This window comes from Thermobia domestica, chromosome 2, assembly GCF_964235325.1.
Source record: "Thermobia domestica chromosome 2, izTheDome1.hap1.1, whole genome shotgun sequence".
Lineage (NCBI taxonomy): Eukaryota > Metazoa > Arthropoda > Insecta > Zygentoma > Lepismatidae > Thermobia > Thermobia domestica.
This window is the reverse complement of record NC_137455.1, coordinates 241,904,818-241,928,638: the sequence shown is the minus strand read 5'-3', so window position 1 is coordinate 241,928,638 and position 23,821 is coordinate 241,904,818. Positions and strand designations below refer to the sequence as shown.

Here is a 23,821-nt window from a genome sequence, read left to right as displayed (position 1 = left end):
TGTTAAAAGAAACTGAATAATGTAAAAATGTTCGTAGTAAAGTGCAAACTTCACGTCAGGAATGAAATTTTGTCATGATAATGAGATCTACCCATTCTACACTGCAAAGAGCAAACAAATCCGTTCTATACAGACATTATGTAAGGAGACAAATTGTTTTATCATTACTATTTGTGTAACGGAAGCACGATTACGTACAATTTCTACGTACAACTGATCTTTCACTCGGAAAGCAGGACAAAAAAGTACGTAAAGGAATGATAGAAAGTCATTATAATGTTATATATCCCAGAAAATTGATAAAAATACATTTAGTAATGAATAATTTACAGTAAGTAATGGAAAAAGTCCTCTAACTCTGTGTAATCATACAGTTGTTTGGTATTAAAGTCTGTACTGTCATGTTACTTTAACATTACAATGCAGACAGTAACGCATTATTCTTGTTATAAAAGTTGCAAAGAAAGAGGCTCAAAATTTTTATTACCCACAATTCCATTCTGTATGGCAAAACGCGGGAGCCTCCATTTTTCGTGTGAAAGTCATAGTCAGTATCGCGCTTGAAGAAATAAGAAGAAAGAAAGTGTTGTTATAAGCAAAATATGGATGCGTATGTGGAAGATTTGCTGACTACTTGGAAACTAAACAATTACGTTAACATTTTTAAGGGTAAGTAATTAGCATTAGAAATAAGAAAACCTGAATCAATCAGCATGACAGCAGAAGACAATCTATCCTGCTTGAAAGTAATGATTATTTTCTAACGATCTAGAAATTACATAAAAGCTGGAGAATTTTTGTGTACGCATGAATATTATTTTGGATATAGTATACGTGAAGCTGCATCAGTTCCCAAAGGAGCAGGACGCTCATACTTTTAGGGATTATTCATTGAGTATGTACGAACTTACAAAGGGGGCAATAAAGCGACTTTTATTTACTTATCGGCTCATACGAAAATAAAAAAACGTACCTGTACTTTATATCGGCATGTGTAGTGCCATTGTACTTTATCTATGACTGTGTGTGTGGGGGGGGGGGAATTTAACGCATATCGCATGTCTTGTGCACATGGGTACTTCTTACTATTGCACTACGTAGAAAATTTATGGTATTTCGTGTAGAAGTGGTAATAGAACACAGAAGAAACGCAAATCAGGGAGTTCTCGTGTATACTATTACCATTATTTTTTGTAAAAACATGCAAGTATGTTGGTTGCACTCATGTTAGAATGCATGTGATGAACATACTAATTCAGTGCACAGTTCTGTAGGTTCCTGCTTCAGTAACTGCCTTTCCTATGAATGTAACTTCTAAATCTGTTTAGGCAACAAGTATTACTAATGTAAATAATGCTCGCTGTATTCTCTTTCTGTACGTTCAGCAATCATTAGATAAAAACAACGTAATATGGCGTCAGTCACAGTTGGGCAGTGCAACTCGTCCCGTAATGTTTGCGCTGAAGATAATGGTAAATGCTTCAAATGCGTAAATAAACCCACAAACAATGAGAGCAGCAACTGCAATAATATCAGTATAGGCAACCAGGCAAAAGGAAAAAGTTCCAGTAGAAAACAAGTATTAAATAGAAGTGTAACAGAAGAAACAATTGAGCATCGAGATCTCCCAGGACAACTTGTTAATAACTATGAATATTCTGTCGTTGATTCCATGTTGCAGGAAATTGGAAACCTTCGAAATGAAGTTGAAAATCTACACAAGATTATCGAAGTTCTACATGAAGACGTGCGCAGTCTACAAAATAGTGATACTAATAGTAAGCAGGCACTTGACGGTACTGTAAATGCAACCGAGAAAAAGTGTGCGTGGAGTGATATTGTCAAGCAAAATAGTGGTGCAGTAAACTATCATAATCCAAATCAACTTAATGATTCTTGCGTACGATCACGAATTACATTACCAACAAATCAAAGCAGAATTAAAATACAGCCGTGTACTCCCTTAGTACAAGGCACATTTCATGTCAATAGACAGATCAGTAGAACTAACCCAAATAGGAGTGAGTGGCGTGTTGTGAAAGATACAAGAAATCCTAAGAACAGAAAGAATCATCTGTTTTCTAAAAAACAGGATATTCAAATTTTCAATAGATATTCGCCATTAGCTACAAACGAGATGGGTAAAGGGGTAGTTGAAATTGAACATACGGAGTGTGAGTCTAAACTGGTTCAGGAAAAACCTGCAAGTAAAATCGGGAAATATTGCAATATTTTAATAGTGGCAGACAGCCACGGTCGGGGTATTGCAGAAAGAATCAAAGAAAGAAATAGAAACAAAAATGTTTTTGGTTTTGTGAAACCAGGTGCCAGTGTCAGTGAACTAATAAAACCAGCTCTAGTAACTGGGGAATCCATGCTTGATAAGGATGCTATTGTCATAATTGGTGGGTCAAATGATATAGCAAGAAACGAGGGGAGGAACTTAATGAGCACCCTGAGAACAACTTTACCAACTCTTACACATACAAATGTAATAGTCGCTACGTTACCGCATCGCCACGATCTAATAGATTCCTCCATAGTGAACAAAGAGGTACATGAAACAAACACTAAAATTCAGAATATTTGCAAACGATTTAGAAATGTGAAGATTCTCAATATTAGCAGATATCCAAGACACTATCACACGAGACACGGTCAGCATCTTAATGGTACCGGTAAAAACTCCCTCGCCGAAGACCTAACCGATCTACTATCAACAATAGAGCCCATGAAAGCTCCTATAACATTACCGTTTCGTGTAAATTCCTCTCAAGCGGTTCAAGTAAAGGAATCGACTCCTCGGAACAACAACAATATGCAGGTGGTTAGTAACAATAACAGTAATGACAGTGTTAACCGAAACATACGTGGAAGTGACCATAGTGAGCTACCGGCTAAAAAGACAGTTCACAAAGAAAACGAGGGTGAAATAACAAGTGACAATAGTGAAATATCCTCCAAAGGTGTCATTGTGTCAGATAAGATCGCGCGTGCTGTGGAAAATCAACAAGCGTCAGAAGTTGAGAATGGAATTATAAAATGTTCAAGTGGAAATGAATCGACTTTGCAAACTAGAAAATCAGCAAGGTGTAAAAAACCAAATACCTTTAAAGATGATTTTTTATGGTGAATGAAAAGCCGGGTGAGTTAGTAATATACCATCAGAATGTGCAAGGGTTTACGATTGATAAAAGAAATATGTTGGAAGTGTTAATAAGTGACATTAAGGAAAATGTAAAGTTAATATGTTTAACTGAGCACTGGTTGAATTCAGATGAGCTGAGTATAACTAACCTTCCCGGTTTTAATCTAATCGCTAGTTACAGTAGATCTGTTAGGAATAGAGGGGGGTCTTGTATTTATGTCAAAACAGGTTTAGAAAATAAGGTCATAACTAAATTTAATTATCTAAATATAGAAAAGGATTTTGAATCATGTGTAGTAGAAATACCGTATATGAAGTTAATTATTTTGTGTGTATATAGAACCCCAGACAGCGACATTAATATTTTCTTGAAAAAATTAGAAATTATCCTTGAATCTTATATTAAAACGGGTAAGCAAGTTGTCATAGTAGGTGACATTAATATTGACTTTTTAGAACCCAAAATAAATGGCCAGCTCGAGATTCTGTTGCAAGCATATAACTTAACTGCAGCAGTCAGAGTGCCAACCAGGTTATCTAAAAACAAAAACAGTGCAATAGATCAAATTTTACACAATACCGATCGTCTTGCCTGTAATGTTCAAGTACTAAACAGTGGGTTCTCAGACCATGAGGCGCAGATTTTTACAGTAATGCTAAAAGGTAACGAGATTACTAACAGTACAGTTCATAAACGCGGTACTAGATTATTAACGAAAAGAAACTTTAATGACTCGAGCATACAACATCTAAACTGTCGTTTATTCAACGAAACTTGGGAGCAGGTATATGGGGCTAATAACATGAATCAAGCGTGGGATAGCTTTCACAATATCTTTGCAAATTACTTCAACGAAGCGTGTCCCAAAAAAATATACTCTGTTCCTACATCGACATGTAATAAAAAAACATGGGTAACCACCGGTATTAAAACATCAAGCAAAACACTAAGGTCTCTTAATATGGCGTATAAAAAAGGGAATTTATCTCCAGAAATGCAGGAATATTATCAACGCTACAAAACCGTTTATAAAAAGTTGCTTAAATTTGCCAAGAAATCACATTACTCAAATTATATAGACAATTGTAAAAACAAACAGGCAGCTATGTGGAAGGTAGTAAATATAGAGTTAAAACATAGCATCAAAACGAAAAATGAAATTACTGAGTTGGATGTTAACGGGAGCAAAGTTACATACCCAGACCATATTGTAAACGCCTTCAATAATTATTACACAGGTTTACATAACCAGCACGGTCCTAATGATAAATCGCACCCAAACATTCGCAAGATAAACACAACTATCGGAACCATGTTTTTACGCCCCACCTCAGCAAGAGAGGTACATAACATAATAATGTCATTGAAGTCAAAGTGGTCTTCTGGTCTGGATGAAATACCAATTGCCATCATCAAAAAATGCAGCATTCACATCTCGGAACCATTGTCCTACCTCATAAATATGTCCTTTCAGACAGGTACCTTTCCTGACAAATTAAAATATGCCAAAGTTAAACCGCTATATAAGAAGGGGGACAATACAAAAATCGAAAATTACAGACCAATTTCCTTGTTGTCTTCTTTTTCAAAAATTATAGAGAAAGCCTTTCTCAACCAAATTATACCATTCCTATCTAAGCATAATGTAATTTCACCTTCACAGTTCGGGTTTCAAAAATGCAAATCAACTGAAATTGCTATCTATAATTATATCAATGAGGTTACGGAGGCCCTGGACAAAGGCAAAAAATGCGTAGGATTGTTTCTAGATTTATCCAAAGCTTTTGATTCTGTCCCTCATAACATTCTTATCCAAAAACTTAACAGTTACGGTCTAAGAGGAGTCGTTAACTCATGGATTAAATCATATTTGCAAAATCGCACTCAAGCTGTTGAAATATCTTTTTCGTCAGACACAGCTGAATCAGCAACTTATAAATCTCAATTTAGAAGCATCTCTACCGGCGTCCCTCAGGGTTCGATACTAGGACCCATATTATTTTTGTTATACGTAAATGATTTGCCACATGACGTATCATTAGCAAATACAACTATGTATGCAGATGACACAAGCCTAACAATAACAGGTACAAACTATGATATTGTCTGCGATAAAATTGACGAGACAACTCGTAGTTTAGAAAACTGGTTTGCCCAAAACAAACTAAAATTAAACTCAGACAAATCTACAGCTCTAAATTTCCATCACATTCAAAATAAGCAGTGCGTAGAAATTGATATAATGCTAAATAATCATAAAATCATGTACTCAAAGTCAACCAAATTTTTGGGACTCTGGCTAAATCACAACCTCTCCTGGGAAACTCACATATTTTCACTGGCCCAAAAACTCAATAAAATGCTCTATGCATTAAAATCAATTAAACATGTTTTACAATTTGACACGATTCGTAACTTATATTTCGGTCTCTTTCAGTCTTTACTTACATATGGCATAATCTTCTGGGGAAATTCTCGAAAAAGTAATATGTTGTTTGTAATACAAAAAAGGCTTTTAAGAACTATAGCAGGGGCCAAAATAAACGACCCATGTAGGCCAATATTTAAGGAATTTAAAATTTTGCCGTTACCCTCTCTTTACATGTTTCGACTGCTGCTCTTCGTCAAAAACAACATTGACTTATTTAACACACCATCAACACATAAATATGATACCAGGCGCAAGGATAAAATCCCCAGCAAACAGCACTTCACTAAGTTATATGAAAGGAATCCAATGTTTATGGGTTCTATATTGTACAATAAACTACCTCAGAATATTCGAAGGACAGAACAAAAAGGAGAGTTCAAGAGGTTAATGAAAACCTATCTGTTGCAGCACTGTTTTTATTCTGTAAACGAATTTTTAGATATGTAAGTGAATTTGTCAATTGATAGTTTTGGGTAGCATAGTAGTTTAATTCAATTGTCTATTGATAGTTTTGGAAATATATTGTTATGTAATGCTTTTATATCGTAGATGTAGCATAGTAGTTTATTTCAATAGGTATGTATTTGTCATTACTACGTGTTTTATATATTTGTACCCTTGACGAGTCTTATTCATACGCACGTAATCGTGCAATATGTATGACTAAAAAGACGAAATAAATGAATGAATGAATGAATGAATTGTTGTAGTGCGCACTTGCAATCCTCGTTGCAGATTCAGTTAAGAGGTCTTGTGTAAAACACCAACCAACCTGTGTTAGATGGACACTAATAAGCACGAATGCTATCTAAGCGAATCTGGGAAGGAGCTTAAGAATGAGGCCCACGCGGGAGTGCCTCCGTAGGGAGTAGGCACGTCAGCGATGTTGGGTATACGCGTAAACGAGCATTATGGAAAACCAACGCTTTCACGACACGGAGATTTCTTTTTGTAAAAGTCGTTTGCTCCTTAAATTCGTCGCACCTTACATTGTTCTTTATTAATTGCTCTACTACTACTCACCTTATGGGCGAATGCGGGGAAGGTTCTAGAACACAGATCCCCCATATAAATTAGTACGTACGTTGATTCCTTTCTGTACCAAAGTTTAATATTTAATTCAAATATTATTGCCAAGCGAGCGTAAGCGAGTGAAGGCGGGTTAAGAGCCCCGCAGGGCACGTTGTGTTTGGTCTTTGTTGCAACTAAATGGGAAGGTTCTAGGACACAGGTCTCCCTTCCCGTTTAGCTGTGGTAAAGATAGAAAACAACGTGCCCTGCGGGGCTCCAACCCCCCTTCACTCGCTGGCGCTCGCTCAGCAATATTATATAAATTAAATATTAAAATTTTGGTACAGAAAGGATCCATCCTAGCTACTAATCTATATAGGTGGACCTGTGTAGAACCATCCCCTACGTCTTATACTTGACGCAGTTGTCACTTTCTGTAAGATTTTCTGGCATTAGTCGAACAGCCAGTTCTACAAATTTTGATATATTTCTTACATTTTCAGGTTACATTAGAGCTTTTTATTTCTTTTAGTAGAGTATGCACTAAAGGACCTCCATTACTACTTGCAAATTCGCTTGAGGACTGCTTAGCAGGGTTGGCAAAGACCATGGATTTTATTGAAAAAAAAATTTTTGTTTAAACCAGGTTTTTTTGGTTTAAATAATTTGCTCTGTATATTTATATCACATAAAGGCAGAAATAAGCTTGTTTCGCCTTGGTGTTAGTATGCAACAACCGAGTTATGGTGGAAGGGGTCACATAAGCTTAAAGTGGAATCCAAACCGCTTCTCGGCTTACATCCAAGAGGAATTGTCTTCCATTTGAACTCGAAACCGGGACTAATTGGCCAAAAATGCGATACGTCTGCCGAGTCACTAAGGACTCCTGATAAAAATACGTTAACTGATCTTTACATATTTGCTAATATAATTGTCAGGAGTCATTAGGACAGAAGGACAAAAAGATAAACAATTGCACAAGTGGAACCATTATACAGAATTACATATGTACAATTTCAAAGTACTACGGAGTACAGAAAACTAATTTAGTCCAAGTCAGTTCATTTATTAACCAAGTTAAAGAAATATAACGAGTTACTTTATATATCAGTAAGGAAAGTGAATAAAGATACGAATTATTTGAGTCCACTTTGGCTCTGACCCATTTATACATAAATAGTTACCAAATATTCTTGTTATTGCAATCATTGCCTCTCGTGGGGTTTGTATGACCCCCTCCCCAAAAAAGTACAGCATTTCGATGTATTTTATTAATAGTAAACATTATTAAAACGATACAATGTTTTGAATTTCCCTTTGGTTGCATAACAATAATAACAAACTATAAAAAAAAATCACAAAAGAAACATCCATAAAGTTACATAAAAAAAGTTCCTTTTGTAATATAATCTCTTTGAGTAAAGAATGGGGTGTTTAGGTCTGAATATTGTACGAATAATATATGGGAGTGAAAAGTGATAGACACTTGTGTTCACAAATGTGTGTTCATCAAGATTTTACGAATAGTTACACTTTTACGAACATTTTTCGTTTTTTGGTTTAAACCAGTTTTTTTTTTTTTTAAACAGCTGGTTTAAATCAGCCAACCCTGCTGCTCAGTATAAATACAATGTTGATGTATGACAACAAGTACAGGGGATAAAACATGAACCAACTTGTGCTAGGTGGCCACTAAAAAGCACGAAGGCTATCTAACCGGGTCAGGGCAGGAGTGCAGCAAGGGTCCGAGCGGGAGCGAGGAATGCACTCGTATGGACCAGGCGCATCAGCGATGCGGATATACGCATAAACAAGGATAGTGGAATAGCGCACAGACGCACACACATACAATTCTTTCACAACCGCTCAAAATTCATTTCAATATGCTGTGCATTGACAGTAATTACTTATATTCACACTCTCAGATCTTCACCGAAAAAGAAGAATTTTACCATCGTATTTTACCTATGTTTTCTGTTTGGTAGATCTGTCTGCTCGAGTAAACCCCGGTGTTTGTGCCCCATTCAAATTACACACACATATGATTCTTTCAGCTAAATTCACATTTTCCTTTGTTTCAGTGGATTAGTTACGGTAATTTTACGGAATTACTCTTTTCAAATGATGGAGGGCGTGTTGGGTCAGTGGAGAGCATTCAACTCAGGTGCTTGAGGTCCCTGGTTCAATCCCAGCTCGCGCCGTGTGGACTTTGTGGTGGACAAACACCATGTTCGTGGGTTTCCTTGGGGTTCTCCAGTTTCCTCCCACTTTCTTCATTCCACCATTTTATTCATTTCTTGCCATCAACGTCTCCTTTAGCCTAACCTGCACAATCCTGGGACGTAAAACTTAGAGATTTTCAATAGTTTTTTTTTTTTCAAATGATAGTAAGTACCTCAGTATTAGTCCTTGTATTATTTTCTTCCCTTCTTTTTATTCAAAAAGGCTGTTATATGGGGTGCTTTTTTACATACACGGAACAGGTACCAATGTATGCTCTGACCAATCTGTATATGGAATCCGTAATGTTCACTTTCACGTGTTTAAAATACATAACAGTAGCTTTGCTTAATATATTTAGTAAGTATTATATAAAATGTGGAAAACCAGAGACTGACGTGTTTAAGTTGTGACTCACATCATTTATTTGGTCTATTTGGATTGAAGCTTGTATAATATTGCGCAGTTTATTTTATTGCCAGGTGTGCAGGGTGCGAATTACCGGGGGGTTGAGGGGGAATTTCCCCCTCTATCACGTTTCGCTCCGAAAGAAATCAACTGAAGTATCCCTACCGAGGATGCTCGCTTCCTCCCCCCCCCCAAACAACGCTTAGTATAAGGCCAAATTTCACTTTTTTTGGTCATTTCTTGTAAGTTTAATCTGCTAGCCGTATTTCGAAATGGGCGATGTAAACCATTCAGTTTTGATCATTTCTGATTTCCGGACTGTTTCCACCGTTGCTTAGTTGAAGTATATTATTATGGCTACAGTTATTACTTGGAAACGTATCCCCAAACCCTTCAGTTTCGTCGTTCGTGAATTTGAATGTATTAATTACGTATAACAAAGTCGCATAGGATTTTATAAATGCTCTTAGAAGTTGGCCAAGAAGCAGTAAACAAATAGGGCCTTATGCAGAGCCGTTTTGAAGTCTGATTAACGCCATACTACGGGGTTGACCTGTAGTACCTGTCTTTTTGGCGAGAAGAAAATGTAACCACATACAGAAACTCGTCTAAATAATGCTGTATAATCTCGAGGAAGTGTGCCCAGCTCTTAACAGACATCCCCCCCCCCCCCAATCCTGTGAGGTGAGACAACAGACATGGCGTCAGTGTTGGAAACTTGAAAAAGCTGTAACTTTGTGGCCTCAATGCAACACGAAGAATGCGATTGGAGGTAAATTTGCGATAGATTTCGAAACGTAAGATTTTCCTTGACATAAGTAAGTCATAATATCATATCTTTATGTCGCAGAAAGATTAGATATCGTCTATCGTCTAGTGTAGTCCGCCCATTCCTCGGTTGGCCCCAACTTTTCTTTTCATATGAATACCTACTTTGGACATCACAAATATATTTTTTTTTTTACATTTTACTACACTTTTATTTTAAATTAACTTTAAATAACTAAAGGGGAATTAACATTTACACGATATACACACTGATTTCACAAACAGCATAAGTGATCAGCACTTTTAGAAGGTACACCAACGCTTACTAAGCCCAGTGCCGACAGCTAGTGCTCTCAAACGGGTTGGGTCAGGCTTCATCGGGTCAGGGCTTGAGTCGAATCTCCTTGGGTCACAGGTCGGGTCAGGGCTGCTCTAGCCATGGGTCGGCTCGGGTCAACTTCTTATGCGTCGTTTCGGCTAAAACCTATTCAGGTTGAGTCGGGTCGGCTCGATGTTCAGGGGCCAGTCCGCCCCTGAATAAGCCCAAAAATCAAACACTCGCCCTTGTACTTAAAGATCCAGATTTAAATGATTTTACATACATTATTCTAACAGGGTTCTTAATATGTATTCCGAAGAGGTTCTCATGTTCTGTTCACCCTGTTCATTACTCCAGGTGCCTTTCTTCGATCCAGTTCTGCAGACTAGGCAACAAATTAAAAAAAAAAAAAAAAAACTTTAACGTTTGTAGTTTTTGAATCTGCTTCCATTAATGCATAAAAGAAATCCATAATCGAATAAAATGACACTTTTAAAAGGCATTCATGTATCTTTTCTCGTCTGGTGGGCAACACTACTAATCCGCATAATGAAGGATACAATCTGGTTAATGTGTAAAATACAGATAACTATTAACAGGTGGTAAAGTCCTTACATAGAGTATCAGAGGACGAAATCTCTTTTCTTTGTAGGGGCCGCGGTGGCTCAGTGGTAGAGCGTTCACCTCTGGTGCTTCGGGTCCCGGGATCGATCCCAGCCCCCGCCAAGAGAAAAGGTGGACAAACACCGTGTGCGTGGGTTTTCTCGGGGTTCTCCCGTTTCCTCCCACTTTCTTCATTCCACCATTTCATTCATTACTCATCATCACCGTCTCCTTTAGCCTAACCGGCATAACCGTGGGACGTAAAACTGAAAGATTTCATTTCATTTCATTTTCTTTTCTTTGTACAAACGTCGGTATCTCCCTGCACTTGTAGGAGATAATGAAAGTATTTCGTTTTTCTGTACATTCAATGGGATAGTTTATTCGAATTCAGCCTTGTAATTTAATATGCGCTATTCTCCTCAATGTATGTATTGATTCTAGTGACTACATTTAGAAAGCTATCTGCCATAGAGTACAAAATGCAGTAGTAGAACAGTAGCGTTTTATAAAGTATTTCAATGTTGCCGCTTCCATAATTTATTTCAGTAGTTTGTAGGATAACCATTGATTTAATTATAGCATCAACTCTACGAGGCATTGAATACATCAAAATTGAACCAGAAACTTTTAATCCTAACTAGCTAAAAGAAATACGCCCGTTATCGAACGGGAGAAATCGATTTGAGGCAGCGAGAGACAAAGGGGTGTAAGTGACATTTGCGATAAAGTTTATTTATGTATAGAAAATGGACTCCCCACTGCATAATATATGAACTGGATATTGAAGGACGCTATAGCCTACTTGCGTCTCTATTCATGAATACACTACGGCATGCTTCACAATCCAGTTCATACATTATGCTCCACGGAGTTCATTTTCTAAACTGGGGACCAGCGTTCACCAGGAATGGTTTCTGCCTAAACTTAAAGTGCTGCGCAGTTTCTAGTTGGCACGAAACTAATTGTCACTGACTGAGAGAAAACACGAAATGTGTAGTCTTCACGACGCACATGGAAAGTGAAGTCTTCACAACGTTGTAATTCACCCTTCCTTTCCCATCTTGGGGGACAGCTCATTGCCTAGAATAGATTAACCAATGACGTCACAATGTAAATAGAAAACGAAAAATGAAATGAAATCTTTTGAGTTTTACGTCCCACGCTTATGCCGGTTAGGCTAAAGGAGACTGTGATGATGAGAGATTAATGAAATGATGGAATGAAGAAAGTGGGACGAAACGGGAGAACCCCGAGAAAACCCACGCACACGGTGTTTGTCCACCTTTTCTCTTGGCGGGGGCTGGGATCGATCCCGGGACCCGAAGCACCAGAGGTGAACGCTCTACCACTGAGCCACCGCGGCTCCCTAATGTCAATAAATAAAATAAGTAAATACATAAAATATATTTTTAAAAATAGATATTTGCACGAGATACTGTTATCACTGGCCACCTAACTGCTTTTCTTTTCAGTACAGTAAATAAGTAAATGTAGATGTAGGATTATATGTGAATATATTCTGAATCTAACTGTCTGATTTTGAAATCTTATGCTCTGGTGTAATCTGTTTCTTTGTCAAACCAAAGGCCGCGAGCGAGATGGGGGAGGCTCATAACTTGTATGTAAGTGACACTGGCAATCATTTTTGGATTGGTGAGTGCGTCTGACTTTGAAATTTTGAACTATTGTTCCAAGCATTCAGCATGACATGCAACCTAGTGTCTTAAGAGTTTGAGCATTGCGTGCAAGGGGGGAGATCTGAGTGTAAGTGTGCTTATCCAACCAAACCCTCAGCTTAGGTATTGGAGGTTATTACGTAAACATTAAGAATTGTTTTGATAAAGATGATTGTTGTTGTTATGACGAACTGGCACAGAAATTTTTACTTATATATAAGGCAGTTCGCATACGTGTAACTTTTTTGCGGGAATGGGGGCAAGATAATGGGGTCATAAGCCGTAGCTCGTTTTGCTTTTATACGTAAATCTGGCACTGATTAAGCAACATATTTTTAGTAAATCATTACAGAAGTTCAATTTATTTATTTGCTAAGGAAATTGAGATCCTCAGCACTAACGCTGCAGCGTTATTAACGCTCATATAGTCCATCCAGTGTTATAGCCATTGATCCAATAAGCCAGCGTTATCGCGCCCAGAGGCGTTGACAATGCTTGGTTAACGCGTGGTTGCCGCCGCTCTCTGTCACTATTAATTGCGGGTTGATTCCGCTCATATACTCCAAACCTTAAGTGTCTTCACCACCGAAAATTTTAGAAATTTTCTGTAATATCTTCAAAACAAATAAAAATATTCAAAAAGCAAAGAAGTACTGCACTAGACAATATTAATTTTCATGTGATATTGTTATTACGACTCATATATCAGCTTTCGATTTGCAACTGTCGGTAAATTTAGCATTTTTTGAAGGTTCTGTAAATAGCAGCACACCACAAGCAAATACATGAATTATGGTAGGGTGTCACATGCAAAATCAGATTGTCTAGTGATTTGAATCTTTGCTTTTTGATTTTTTTTTTATTCGAAGATATGGCAGAAAAAACTCTAAAGTTTGCGGTAGTGTAATTTTGCTATGGTGAGCACTCTCAATAAACAGGAAAAATGTAGCAAAAGTGAGTAGGTTACGCTAAGTTTAATACCCCTCTCATTAAAAAGAAGGTATTTCAAGTTGATAAACACAAAGCTCCGCATACAGTGGATGGAAACGTTAATCAACAAAAGGAAGCAGAAGTTGTCTGTTGTCATGCTGTAAAGATCCTCAGCATATGCATTAGGGCAGTGTCGTCTTCCTCAACGTATGTTCGTTGATTTGTACCTTTCTTAAGCATAGTTTCGCAGATTGGGCCAACACGTAAAAAGGGCTCCATAAGATTATATTTTGATTCGACTTTCGTTAGTGGAAAAATACAGAATATAACAAATCATATTGCTGAGATAAAAATACACAAGGGAAAAGATGACATTGTTAAATTACTAGGCACAATCATGTGTATATATGCCAAAGTTTTTCACCGCATGAAAGCACCCTACCTACTCACAACAATCTTAGAAGTTTTGAAACGTATAAATAAAAACTCTAAGCAAGTTTATCATTGTATGAATTCTTTTGTTCACGAGAATATAGGTTATCATTTTTAGTAATGAACTGCAGAGTTTATTTTGATGTAATGTGGAATGAAGTTACATTTTTATTTCCATTCCATAAATTTCATTATGGTGTTGCATTTCTTCAGTTAATGTCATATTTTGAATTACCCTTTCACCACCTCTATTGCAGTGTATAAATGGTTAATATTATGATTACATTTGCTCATTCTGCATTTGTGTAGGAAAAATAGTACGTAATGTAAGATGCTTCTACAAGTAGGTGCATGGTTAGCAGAGAATGAGGGTCAGAAACAACCTGAACAGTGCTTTAAGAGGCTAAGTATCTTTCTTTTCCAGAGAATGGTGTAGATTTTTTTGCACTTCAACACTTAGAGGATAGAGACATCGAACAGCTAATACCTCAGGCAGGGCCAAGAGTAAAATTCAAGGTTAACTGGAAATCTTGGAAACAGGATCTTCAGAAAGCAGATGAAAACAGGAGGGTAGGTTATTCTTGTGTGTCAGCTACACATCATAAGTGGAATCCTCATGTTATATTTGTCAGTAGTTCACGTACTGTAAAGTAGAAATAGACTCGTTAACATGGAAGTCGGGAAGTAGATGTGACCTGTTTCAACTACACAGTAGGTATGACAGACTTCTTTCAAGATGAAGGCATTTTGCTCAATTCAATGCGCAATCTGTGAACACCACTATTTGTGATCATGCATGTTAACCACAGAAGTTATAAGTATAAATAAAATGTGCTTTTTTTTTCAGGCAGACATACAAACCAGAACAATTTTTTAGTTCCTCTTTCGCATTCATGTTATGAAAATCATAGCCTGTGTGCTCTCTTGCGTCAACGTCCACAAATGTTTCTAATATCTGTTAGATGTGAAGTGTACAAAACTATACATCCCTAGAATTGGTGATAGATCAATAGCAATAATGTGCCTGTATGGCAGTATTGAAACCCAGCTAATACCATTTAACCTTAATTTTGCCAATACCAACACCATTGAATGTTACTATTAGCCAATCCAATTCCTGTACTCCTACGCTGATAAATTTCACATAATAGTTGCTTTAAGTTGCTACACAAAAACTGGCAAGTTGATGATGCAATTCTTCTTCTTGCGATTCATAAGAGCATTGCTTCCGTAGGAAATGAAAGACTTTAAACTTGTAAAAAAGAGAGAGATATTATAATTAGCTCATTTCAGACAATCATTTCTCTCTATTACTTTTCAGAGATGTAATGATCTTCCTCTTTCCCTTTTTTAAAACACTATTAAATGTTAATAGTGTCATACTGTTGCCAAGAGTGTCGTTAACATTGGTCTTGCATTATATTGCAAAGGATTACTAGTTTCAATAAATGTTAGTGTGTAAAAGTGTATTGATCTCTTTAAAAAAAATCAATATTTTGGACTAGTATTGTTAAATTGTGTTTTTAACTGATACCACATACCTTTGAAGTTAGGTATCAACCATTCTGATACTTCTTGAAATCTTAGCTATCGACACCGATATTAATGATTTGACGATCCATGTCTACCATTAGATATGGATATATACCATTGATGGATTTGCCAAATAGACTTTATCACTGCCCACACTTCAGTTTTCCACAAACATCCATCAGTATTGCAAGCATCCATATCTGCATTGGCCATTGCTAATGCTGATCAGATGCGTTCATATCAGCAAAATGGTCCTTCCGTGGTACCTGGTATGAGCCGCATTATGAAAATTGACAAGTAGTTAGAATTATAGTACCTCCTTTAACACAAGTATATGTTTGCTCACATTTTTGTTTCCTTCTTGTGTGACGTGGTACTTAAGAAATTAGTCATGTCCTTTGTAGTGTTTTAGCAAATGGCATTCACATGTTTATTAAATACTCATGCTTCTTGTGAGTCATTTTAAGGTTTGTACTCAGTTGCAGGAAGAAGCAGATAGGTTGCTTCTTGACTTAACAACGCCAACATCGTTTGGAAACAGTTCTTGGTGTGAAGGAAGGAAATCAACATTCAATGCAATAGAGAGAGATAGATTAGAAGAAACTCCTGGAACATCCGCAGATTTACGAGAGGAACACCAGCAGGAAGAAAACAGACAAAATACTTCTGACATTCAGTCTCTTGCTTCCAATTCCAGTTCAACTTCTTGCACTCACTCAGTGGAAGGCGAAAAGCAAATCAGGCACAGCGAATCAGAGGGAAATCATGTAAGTTTTGGTGTAATGGAATAAATGTCTACAGGTTTTAATCATGAATGTTTATGGGACTGAATAAAGCAATCATCGCTCAAGGGAAATACATCAATATGGCTTTGTGAATGTAACATTTTTAAAATTGTTTGCATGCCTCTTCTGTGTGAACGTGGATTTATGTCCAAATGACAATTTTCCGTACATGTTAGGTTGTATATTGTATTTATCAATCCATGTTCCTTCTTGATACAAAGAAATCATAAATGGGATCTTATAAGTTTATAAGTAAAGTACAACACATTTTGGTAGCATGTGTATAATGTGAATTTTAAAGATTTAGGAGAAGGATTTTACATTCATTTTTACCATGGAGATCATAAAGGAAAGGGTATTACAGTTTCTTAAGCAAATTTTTAAAATTGCACTCATTTCGATAACCAGACATTTTATCCTTACCCCATTCTGTATACAGCTGGAATTTGCAAGTAGTTACACTGTTACTTCATGCCACTAGCCAGGTTTCAAAGCCAAGCGTGCTTCGTCGTCAGCTGAATCCATGAAATACTACAACAGGTGGATTTCATAAGGTTTACACGAACTACAGTATAGTTTTTTCTCACGTTTACAAATACGTTGAGCACCTAGATAAAATACGAAACATATTGTTATAGCTACTTGGTTGCGATTGTGAACATGAGAGAAAAGTAGAAAACGTAGTTGCTGTAACACTGAAATGAAAATCTGTGTAGTGAAATCCACCAGCGTCGATCCACCTGTCGATGAAGCATGCTTGGCTGAAAATCTGGGTTGTTGAGTGAACAAGCGAACTACATAGAAATTCCAGATGTATATGAGGGTTGAGAGTTCTATATGTAATAGCTATACGAAATGGTCTTTTTACTTCAACAATTTGGGACCAATTTACTACAGAATTTTGTTTTCGTTTATGATAATTTAATCTAAACATAAAAAATCTACAGTAATTTTCTGTGAAACCGCGTTTACTATAAATGAAATAAACATTTGGTAAAGAATCGGGGTAAAAATACACATCTTTTTTTTATTTTCAGATACACTCCCTTGCTGCTATTTAAGAAATGTTTTGTCGAATCCCTTCTTGTATTGTACTATTAATGTGGGATAATGGAACATACAGGGACTTTTTCCTGTTGACAAACTCTCCCCAAAAGACCCTGATTGTGATTTTGCGTTTGTAATTAGTCACTCTGATATTATAATCAGATATTCATGCTCATGTTTTCCCTATGTACATTCTCTTCAGTTCAGGTAATTTTAGGTAACACTTCCAGTTGGAGGACTCGTGTAAGAAACCTTAAGGGAAATTATACCTTGTTTTTACTGATAATTCATTTTCATTCTCTACATTTGCACTACATTTATATTTCATTAAAAGTTTTGAAGGTTCACTTTACAATGTAAGAGGAAAATGCAAACTACAGTGAAATAAAAAGATAAAAATAATACGCTTATGAATCAGAAAATGTGAGGTCAGTGTATACTTTCTCAAATCTTGCTGTGATTAGGTTTTCAAATGGAGATGCAAGCCATGAAATATATTTGTTTTCGTTTTCTTTCATTAGGGACTTCATGGATATCCTTGTTCATAATGCTTTCGTTGCTTGCAGGCCTTACTATATTGCAATGCATACTGGATGGAAAAGCCATTCTTGCTAAAGGAGAAAAGAACAATGGTTTACTAGATAATGCTTCAAGGTGTAATTTAGCAAGACATAGTAAAGCATGAGTTAGAAGAAAATCCGACACGGCTAATAACACGAGGTGAATTTACACGCTGGGCACATGAAATAGCAACCATTTTTGGGAAAGAATCACCATCTGTGTATTACGCAGCTTACATTGGAGCCACGAACTACCAAACAAAACGCAATGCTTCTGGGAAGTTGTATGAGGCCTACATTTCAAGAAGAAGAGTTCTAAGAAAGAGAGGAGATATTCCAAGTAGAAGGTCCTTTTCTGCATCACCTACATCTTCACTAGGTGACGACACAGACATTGTTGAAGAACCCATTCCAGACCCAGTAATAGATGAGAAGTTACAGTGGCTCAGAACGTCACTAGATCCCTGGCATGTTGTGTGCGATAATTGGAGAGCAACAGCAGAAGCTAGATTGAAAGCCCTGAAACAGCCTGGGACGGTTGGTGCTTACCTTGACTTGTACCCTGTTTTGAAAACACCACAAGGTTATACATTGGTAAGTGCACTGTTACTGTACTATTGCAAAGTATTTAACACCTGAGTGAGGTGTCTCATTTTTACAAAACACGTGTTCATTTCAATTCAACGCTGTCCTCATTAAAACATATAGGTCGAATAATGAGGTGGGGAAAAACATGTAAGATTTACATGTGTACAGACCACTATCACAAGGAAACAGCTCCACCCATAATTGCGCTCAGACACAGTTTTAAGCTGTGAGAGCTAGATTTAGTTAAAGTTTTTGCATCAAAATTTTGACTGTTAATAGCTATATACATTATGTTAATTGTATTTTATATTCTATTTCTCTCCCTTCCATACTACAGTTTTATATCATGTATTCTGCTAGAGAAAGGTACGATGTGGTCTTGATTTGATACGTAGATTTTACTTTCCTTGACCATTACTTTCATCTTATTATATTTGGTTGTTTGTGAATATGTAAAATTGCTGAATTGTAACATTGTGTAAAAAATGCGAGTTTTGTAATTGATTTTCTTCATTCTCTTTCCAATTTGGTAACTTGAACCACTTGAAAGTGAGAAATTAAAAAAAAGACACATAGAAATAATTAACTATGTCAGTAGATTAAAATTGAAGTCTCCTTGCACTTGCTTGCTGGTGCTGTGAAATTTTGTCTTTTATTTATTTATTTTTCTTAAGAACCATGGCAAAAGGTTCATATGTTTTTAGTTGATGTGAACTTGATTGGTTTTAGTCATTGTGAACTTAGAATGGCCTACATGAGCTTTGCACAACTTGAATGTTGATCGTAGCAATCTTCCAGAAAAGGGTTCCAGTATATTACCAAAATATTGAAGAAAAATAGAAACTTAAGCAGGTAATTTTAATGTACAGAAATGGTTAATTTTTTTAAGAAAAAAAGTTTGCCCGTTTCCTGTTATGTTTGACACATTGGTTGCTTATCTTTTAATGCGTTAATTACTATTATGAAAAATGAATAGGAAAACTTGATGTTTCATTCCTGTAGGAACATTACTGAGAAATTTTACACTTGTTTCATATTTAAGATTTCATCGTGATACCTCACTACTAATAATGTTGCTCTTTTTGCAGCTGTTGGAGGACTACTCCTTCCTTTACCCTGGTACTGAAGACAATTTGTTTAACAGAATTGTTCTACTTCAAGACAAAATTCTGCATTTGTTGGAGTTGAAAAGAAATTTGAAAGAAATACATTCTCTTTCAGCACCGTACATCTGTGCTATTCATTGTAAGTACAGTGCTTCAAGCACTATTTATTTTTGTAATACAGTCAAACCTAGGGTGATCAGGCGTACTGATTTTCGCAGTACAGTATTATTTTTCAAATAGCTTTCCTGTGTGTTCCAAAGACATCTAGAAAATTGAGATTTGTCCTTTTTTTAAAAGTCCTGATTAAATTTATTTGCAATACTTTAATGTTTCATTCTTTATTCACAACATATCGAATCACAGACACTTTTTTTCTGAATGATAAACTTTTTTTTTCAACACTGCTCAAAAAATTATTGTTAGGAAAATAAAACAATCGACAAACCATTGTTTTGTAATGCAGTTGGTTTTACTTAGAAAGTCTTGTTGAGATGTCGGTAAGGCAGGATTGGTCACTTATTTCAAGTCACAGCAGTGACGCCAATCAATTTAACTGGAGTTTCCTCGTGCCAGTCTTTTTCTGTCATTTCTTAAAATAATCCCAGGCTCTGAAAATCAATTTTAAAAAGTAAGTTTTTAGCCCTAAACGAAGTTTCACTATACGTTCATAAAAATAAACTACAAGCGCATGTATTAATTATGTGTCTAATTAATTATAATGCAAATGATATTATTTGATTATAGTACAAATAAATTTGATTCATCTATTTGCGACTTGCAGTGTGAAGTATTTGCGCTTCTTTCAGTAGTATTACTTGTCTAAATACATTGTTGTGAATAGGCAGAGAGAAAATTCTTTATAGTTCAATCGTGACCTTTTTTTATTGTTTTTGTTGATACTCCATTAAATTGTTTGAAATTCTTTCAACAATCTTGTATTTCGACATGAAAGTATTTGGAGATGTGTTGATTTCTTAAAAATGAATGATTGCCTTGAGATTAACGTGAAATGAAACAAAAAGATACGTATTGCCGATGCACAGGCTATCATTTATTATTATGCTTCTGTCCTACTTTTCACTTGTCAGAATCTGGTCACCCTAGTCAAACCCATTTAAAACATCATTGGTGGGGACCAGAGGGAAAGGAGCAGTTTCAAAAGTGCCCAATTTTCCCGTTTTCGGTGCACCCATACACTTTGGTGTGGGAAGAGGTCGTGGTCTAAGACCTTCACATATAAACACTGGTGGGCATAGCTCAGTGAAACATGACCAAAAATGGGTCAACAATACAATGAAAATGCCCATAAGACGTGCATATTTTTGACACATAATTTGTATATTGCCCAAAAGAAGGGGCGTGCTCCGTTGAAGGTTGATGGAAGTGAGACTACACGTTGAACTCTACAAGCACTATGAGTTTCATCACACTCGAGCCTGCGGAACAGAGAAACAAATCGGGTCAAAGTCATATGCTCAGAGTGGCTTTATATGAATCAAACACCTTACGTTGTTCGTGCGCATATCCACTCAAGGCGCAGTAATCGGTTAAAGTACTGCATTTTCGTTTTATGCGATCTTGGTCGGGTGGGGACGATTGCATTATAGGATAGTTTTGTCAATGTGCAAATGAAACATGGAGAGTTGGATGTTGTGCCTATGTCATGCTCATTATTTGGTACTTAGGAATGGGCAAAGAAATGTAGCACGTCCGAAGACATCCACAAGATGACTATTTTATTCACAAGAAGACGAATCTAGGCTCTTGAGCGATATCGATGAACCATTCGTCAGAGGATGAGGAAATCGGCAATTAAACCCTTTTGCATACTTATGTACAAGTACTTTTGTATAATACATTACCTCGTACATAATAATCACCTCAACTGCCTGAGCGGTACTGGGAGTAAGGAAAACCTTGTACTACAGCTCCGGTAAAGAATAAATCATTTTGTACCTTTCAATAGCACGTGTTACTCTAGTGCAATGATCATTTTGTTTCTTCGAACAATGTTTTTTTTTAAAGATATGGTGTAGAATGTGCGAAATCCTAACTAGCATTCGCTTCCACTTATTTCATCTATAAGAAGACCATTCAGCGGAAATACGACACATGGCTACGGCATTCTTTTGCGAGAGGTTTGCCTCATATCAAGCCAGTCTGAGCATTGGAAATGGTACGTCCCTTGAATTTGACCCGATTTGTTTCTCTGTTCCGCACACTCGAGTGCGATGAAATTCGAGTGCTTGTCGAGTTCAATGTGTAATCTCATTTGCATAAAACCTAACGGAGCGCGCCCCCTTTTTTGAGCGATATACAAAAAAATATGTCAATCAAATGCGCGCCTTTCACTCTTAGTTATGGCCACCATTATTTATATGTGAAGGTCTTAGGCCACGATTTCTTCTCACATCAAATTGTATGTGCGCAACGCAAACGGGAAAATTAGGCAATTTCGGAACAGTTCCTCTGATACTCTATTAAGCGGATGTTATTTATGAACAGCAAAATCAAACATTTTCTTTTGCTTGATTTTAATTGTACACATCATGAAACGTGTTTCTACGAAGTTTCAGCTAAATTGAAAATTATGAATTTGCCGAAAATCGCATTTTAAGTTCAAAGTTTACAGTATTGCAAGACATAGAGTATAAACTATTATATAGACGTTTGAGAGAAAACAAAAGTATTGAGCTTAATCGGTAGATAGTAAGCGTCCCTCACACCGGGAAGTGCCACATAATGATATTGACATGTTTTTGGTTTTAAAAGTAGTGCGTAATTGGCCTTTATTTTTGTTTACGCACTGCAACTTCTTGTAGGAAGTCTTGAATGGAAGAGAACTTAGTCCACAAATCTGATTACATAGACATATCATTGGCACTGTTGAAAAAAGTTTTAAAACATCTACAGCTTGTAAAGTGTGTAAAACTGAAGTTACTACCGAGTCAGCATCCTCTCCATCTTATTTAATTGCTTTCGTATAACAGTGAATTAAGTTTTCATTTATGTGCCACAGATAGTACATAAAAATGACCTCACTTATATGGAGACCTGTCATGTAATTCACCATTTACTGATTTCAGATAAGGACATTTCACCTGACGTGAAGACAAATGTTGCTCTGATTTGTCTGTCACTGTTGCTACCTGTGGTACCCATCAAGAGGAACTGTAAGAGGACAACATGGCGCCCATCAAAATTGGAAATACGTGATGGATTCATCACACACATTACATCTGACAGTCACCTGCAGAACACAATTCAACAGAGGAAAGAAAAACTACAAAAACTGGGGGCTACATTTCAGCCTTTGGTTGTTCTTGTGGGTGAGGACATAACGTCAGTTACATGCTCCTATGTCGTCGTCGAGAACACTTTGTACAAATTCAATTCATTACAAAGCGCTGTTGACACATGTTTCAAAATCTTTCATGCTACTAGTGCTAGGTATCCTGAGGAGTCAGAAAGTGTCTGGTTGTTAATGCAAAGGGGATTTTATGGTATTAAAACAGTTCATGATAGAATGACTCAAGGTGTTCGGTGTCTCATGTCTGATTTAGGCATAAGTGAACCACAATAAAGATACATAATGTTTACCTGTTTTGCATGTAAAAAGAATTTCAATCGTCCATCTGATATTCAATATCATACAAGAAATGTGTGCAAAAATATGGCAAGAGGTACCATGTTTCCTTGTATATATGAGGGTTGTTACAGGTATTTTTCATATAATAGATCCCTGCAAAGACACATATCCAATGTACATAAAAATAAAAAGCAATGTAGTAATAGGAGTAGTAGTGTATTGTTAGCAGACAGTGATGTAACTGTATTGCAGTCACGTGGTAATTTGTCACAGCCTGTTGTAGAGAAAAGTAGTCAAGTTGTCACAAACGATACAGTGCAAAATGTAGTGGAGGATCATATGAGTAAATTCATTTCTAAACTGTATGCACATCCAACTTTTAGCCGTTCACATGTACAAGTTGTGGTTGATGGAATGAAATCCTTATTTAGTCACAATGTGAAGAGATCTTTACAAGCAATGGTTTTAGAGCACGCAGGTGTAGAAGAGTTGCCTGGTAAGTTTCAATTAGCTCTTGAAGAAGTTCTCTCAATAGAACCTCTAAACGGGTTTGAAACAGATTACAAGCGTTTACAATATTTTGAGGTATTAGGCACATACATTAGTCCACAGGAAGTTTTAATTGGGGAACGCATGGAAAGAAGACACACGGCTTGTGATAGC

At 36.6% G+C, this 23,821-nt stretch overlaps 3 protein-coding genes across 3 annotated transcripts in view; 2 read left to right on the top strand and 1 right to left on the bottom strand.

Annotated features, from left to right (window-relative positions):
* Mfe2 (peroxisomal Multifunctional enzyme type 2) overlaps positions 1-23,821 on the bottom strand; it is a 638,089-nt gene that overhangs the window by 602,843 nt on the left and 11,425 nt on the right. The gene's annotated exons all lie outside the window — the stretch shown is intronic.
* On the top strand, positions 451-18,123 carry LOC145678415 (uncharacterized). The gene is made up of 4 exons (XM_081748538.1): positions 451-669; positions 14,375-14,520; positions 15,963-16,250; positions 17,837-18,123. The coding sequence occupies exons 1-4, from the start codon at positions 603-605 to the stop codon at positions 17,861-17,863; spliced, it is 528 nt and encodes a 175-aa protein (XP_081604664.1). The 5' UTR covers positions 451-602; the 3' UTR covers positions 17,864-18,123.
* Positions 17,863-23,156, top strand: LOC145679377 (uncharacterized). Its single transcript, XM_081749960.1, has 4 exons — positions 17,863-17,877; positions 17,981-18,469; positions 19,552-19,708; positions 22,656-23,156. The coding sequence occupies exons 1-4, from the start codon at positions 17,863-17,865 to the stop codon at positions 23,150-23,152; spliced, it is 1,158 nt and encodes a 385-aa protein (XP_081606086.1). The 3' UTR covers positions 23,153-23,156.